The following is a 4,339-nucleotide window of genomic DNA, read 5'->3' as shown; positions in this document are numbered from 1 at the left end:
CGGGCTGCCCCCCCAGCCCGCGCCGGCTCTGCAGCCCAGGGCGCCCTTTGCTCTGCAGGGCTGGTGGCCTCCCTGTCCGAGAGCTGGTACAACCTCCTGCTGGACATGCAGAACCGGCTCAGTAAAGTCATCAAAAGCGTGGGCAAGATTGAGCACTCTTTATATCCTCCGGGCCGCCGCGCTGCACGCCCCGCCGCGCTGGGCACTGCTGTCCACGAACCCAAACGGCTCCTGTGGGACCAGCCCTGTTAGCTCACAGGAAATCCAAGCACACAGGAGGGAGAATAGTATAAATAACCCAGCGTCACTGGTCCACCTTGGAAACCTACATTTATGTCCCTGAAACGTGCCTGCCTCTGGCCCTGCTGGCATCACATGTCAGACAGTCATTTTCTATGACAGCATAGAAACCTCCTTTCAGGGATTTTGTTGGGGGCAGTGGTGTCTGAGGACCTTGCTAGAGAGGCTGCAGGCGCTGGGAAAAGTAAAGAAGCGGGGGGTGGGGTAGGGGCTGGGGGCTCCTGCTGAGTCTGTGGCATTGGTCGTGCTGTGACGAGGCCGTGTGGCCTGGCGGTAGCCGGGGGAGGGGTCGGTTGGGGCATGCCTTGTCTGGAGGAGGGGCTCTCCTGGCGCGCACCCAGCCCACTGTCTGCAGCGCTGCGAGCACCACCCCTCCAGGCTCTGCCTGAAGCCTGGGCTGTACTTTGGAAAACACTGTGTGAAGATCACCGTGTTGAGAGCCGTTGGAGCAGGTGATGCTTTTCCGGGTCTTTCATTCCAAGATGGTCCAGGAAGCAGTGAGGCTCCCAGGCGGGTCTGTTCCTCTTCGCGCCCCGATGGTCAGCTTGTGGCCTGAGCAGAGGGCATGACTGAGGTCAGGGCATTTCCATGTACGCACATTCCTTAACTCCCTCCACCTGGAGGTCCTTTCACACGGAGCGGAAGACGGAACCGGCCACCGGCTTCATCGACGGGGACTTGATTGAGAGTTTCCTGGACATCAGCCGGCCCAAGATGCAGGAGGTGGTGGCAAACCTTCAGGTGAGCTGCGCGGTGTCCCGCCCTGGGCCGTCACACATCCGCTGCAGGGCACGCTGGGACCGCTGAACTCCGGAGCCTCCCTCCTCGCTTCCCAGAGACCCGGGGCCCCTTGTATGTATTCATTCTCCTGCCCGGGCAGTGGAGTCTGAGGACAGGAGATGTAGCTGAGCTCGCCTCCTGGGTCCCCACCAGGCGCTTTAGCAACAAGGGCCCCTCGGGGCACATTGGGATTCTGTCAGACCCAGAATGCCACCGGGAAGAGAGGTGGCCCCAGTGCGGCAGGTGGGGTATTGCTCCCTGGAGATGGTGCCTCTGGGGACCACCCTGGAAGTGCAGAACGTCCCCCAGGCGGCAGCTCCGAGCCAGGCTCGTGGTCAGCAGACCTGCTGGGCTGTACCCCGAGGGAGAGGTGTGGGCCTCGGAGGGGTCCCTGCCAGGCATGCCCTTCCCCAGGGGGAGAGCCCCTCCCCGCCCGCACACCTTCCTCCTCCCTCCCGCAGTATGACGACGGCAGCGGGATGAAGCGCGAGGCCACGGCGGACGACCTGATCAAGGTGGTGGAGGAGCTGACGCGGATCCATTAGCCAAGGGCAGGGCTCCCGCTCGCAGACCCTCTGGGAAGGCTTTGCCCTCCTGTCTCCCCTCCCCCGCCGCTGTCTTCTCGGCCACGGGAAGCCTTTCCTAAGCCGCTGTCCCAGAAGCCACAGTCACCTGTGAACGTGGGGGTTTCTTAGAACTACACCAGCTCCCGGACACCTGGGAGTGGCCGAAGGTGAAGACCTTCCTCCCTGGGTTTTTAACGTCACTCCTGCTTCCAGCCCCACTGCGGCCACCAGGCCTTGGTGGTAAGGCCGCCCTTCCAGGGAGGGTGCAGCTCCGTGGCCGAAGGGAAGCTGTGTGTGTCACGCTCATGCGCTGTCCTCTGCTATCTCTATTTAGGTTGGGGTGTGGGGGGCCGTGGGACAGGGAGGAGGGCGGGAGGGTTCATTGTCTTTGAAGTGAGGGCTTCCTTTTCCTTCCGTCTGCTGCCTCTGAGAGCTTTGGTCTGGAGACCTGACCACCAGGCCCAGGGCTGCCTGCGTGTAGAATCGGAGATGGTGGTTGGTCCCCAAACCACAGCCTTTCTGTGCGTGGGGAGCTGACTGCCTTCTTCAGCGAGGAGGTGGGTGGGCGTGATTGGTGGTTAGTTTACCAAATAAAGTAGAGTCTAAGAGGAAAGATCCATGTGTTTTTGCTTTTCTTCTTGCTGCCCGCCAATCCAGTATCCTGGTCACACTGCCCAGTTTCCCCAAGTTCATTCCCCACCTGGATGGCAGCTGCTGCAGTCACTTGCTGTTGCTGCCGGACAAGTCCTCTTCAGCTCTCAAGTAGCAAGGCGACGTCTGCACCTCCTTAGCCACGTGAGCTCTAAGGTGATGGCGTCAGGTTTTTGATTCCCTGATCTGGTTACTGTGACTGATGACCATTTGCGTCCCAGCTGCCTCTTAGTCACCTGCTGGGCCTGGGGGTTGCTTGGGCTGCCTTTCCCGACATCGTTTTACAGCCATAAGGTCCAAGGAGCCAGGAAGGTGAGAAATGCCAGGGTAGAAAGTGGTCCCTTTTGAAATACTCGGGTAGGAATTTGCAACACCTCCAAGACCCCGACTCCTGCGGGTGGACGTGGATGCGGCTTTTCTTTAACACAAGGCTGCAGCGCAGCTGTTCTCAGACCATCGTGGGCAGACCCTGTCAGTGAAGGGCGGGCGCAGGGGCGGGGCTACCTGGAGCACTGCAGCTCAGGTGTGCTGGAGTGTGGGCGGAGCAGGCGCAGGTAGCTTCTGGGCCAGGGTGGAGCACTTGCTTGGCATCGATGGTCTCGGTGGGCCCAAGTGAGAGAAGAGCTTTCTGTGTCTGTCCCAGAGCTAGATCTGTGGCTCCATGGTCATGGAAGGTGGACACTGAAGCACTTGGTGAGGAGGAGGGAGGAATGCAGTGTGAATGGTGGAGGGAGGAAGTGCACCTGCAGATGTTTGAGGCACAAACGAAAGATGCCCTAGGGGCCTGAATGGACATAAATATGGAAGCTACATTCAACTCAGAATATTCTCGCAACCTATTTCTGAGGATTTTCAGCTTAGCTCAGAAGATGGATCAAAACTAACAAAGTGAGAAAACCAGCCTAAATGTAAACATCTGCAAAAACTGGACCACACAGGTTCAGGTAGGGAGGTCGGCGTAGCAGCTTGTATTTAATGACATGCAAACACGACAACTAAAACACTGAGGCTTTCCTTTGTTTTGAACCCACAGCATCATGGGGGTTGCCCCAAGGCCAAGTGGTATTAGGATGCGTTAGGAAAAGTGTCCGAGCACTCGCTGGCGTGGCTCAGTGGACCGAAGGGTCCCAGGTTCGATTCCAGTCAAGGCCACATGCCCCGGTTGTGGGCTCGATTCCCAGTGTGGGGTGTGCAGGAGGCAGTCGATCCATGATTCTCTCTCATCACTGACGTTTCTATCTCTCCCTCTCCCTTCCTCTCGGAAATCAAAAATACAAAAAAAATAAAGGCATCCGAAAGGAAAACTGCAAGCATCCAGGCTACTGTTGGCATAGCGTGCTCATCTGTGGCCACCAATGTTAGGGCCTCGGGGACAGGCCCGGGTAGCCTGTGGGCGGCAGCTGTGAGGCAGGACCACAGGAACAGGTCCCTTGGGTGGGAAGTAAGAGCACTTCCGGACAGAGCAGTGACTCAAGCTGGAGTGGCCCCCTTCCACAGGTAGCGAGTTCCTCATCCCTGCCTTCGGGAGATGCTGGAGCAAAGCCCGGCTCACGGGGCTGGGTGGCTGGGTGGCTGGGGAAGATCCCCCCGAAGAAGGCGGGATGTCCGCTTCCTCCGCGGGATGACCCTGGCCGCCTCCACCTGCTCACCACTCCCTGCCCACGGCGCTGACTGGCCGGGCAGCTGCAGAAGGGGGCGAAGAGTGGCCCGCGGGTTCGAAACCGGCTAGTGTCCACTGGCCCGCTCACTCAGGATCAGGGCGGAGACCTGCAGGCGGGCTGGGGCCGGCTTGGAACTGCCCAGCAGTGAAAGGGCCCAGCACCTGGACACAGGCATCTCGGCTCCACCAAGACCAGCAGCGTCTGGGGGCGCAGCCTCCAGCGCCAGCCTGGCTGCAAGTCTCTTCCCTCCGCGGGCCCCGTCTGCCGCCCACGGCCCTTCTCAGGAAGCCGAATCCCAAGCCCAGGCAGGGCCAGTGGGCCGAGGGCAAACCCCGCCCCCAGGGGTCCCCGATCTTTGACCCCATCCGGGACTCTGCGCCT

The 4,339-nt window shown here is 60.0% G+C and overlaps 1 protein-coding gene across 2 annotated transcripts in view; it reads left to right on the top strand.

The window, feature by feature from the left end:
* Window positions 1–2,261, top strand: part of DDB1 (damage-specific DNA binding protein 1) — a 25,840-nt gene extending 23,579 nt beyond the window's left edge. The window contains exons 24-26 of one of the 2 annotated variants that reach the window (XM_006772737.2): window positions 35–161; window positions 918–1,041; window positions 1,542–2,261. In XM_006772737.2, the coding sequence (XP_006772800.1) occupies window positions 35–161; window positions 918–1,041; window positions 1,542–1,625 (335 nt within the window). In that variant the 3' untranslated portion in view covers window positions 1,626–2,261. The other variant, XM_015569821.1, reaches the window with a different exon arrangement.
* Window positions 2,262–4,339: the final 2,078 nt, after the last annotated feature.

This window comes from Myotis davidii, unplaced genomic scaffold (genome assembly GCF_000327345.1).
Source record: "Myotis davidii unplaced genomic scaffold, ASM32734v1 scaffold826, whole genome shotgun sequence".
In the NCBI taxonomy this organism is placed as follows: Eukaryota; Metazoa; Chordata; class Mammalia; order Chiroptera; family Vespertilionidae; genus Myotis; species Myotis davidii.
Note: the sequence above shows the minus strand (reverse complement) of the source record. Positions and strands in the feature narration are given on the sequence as shown.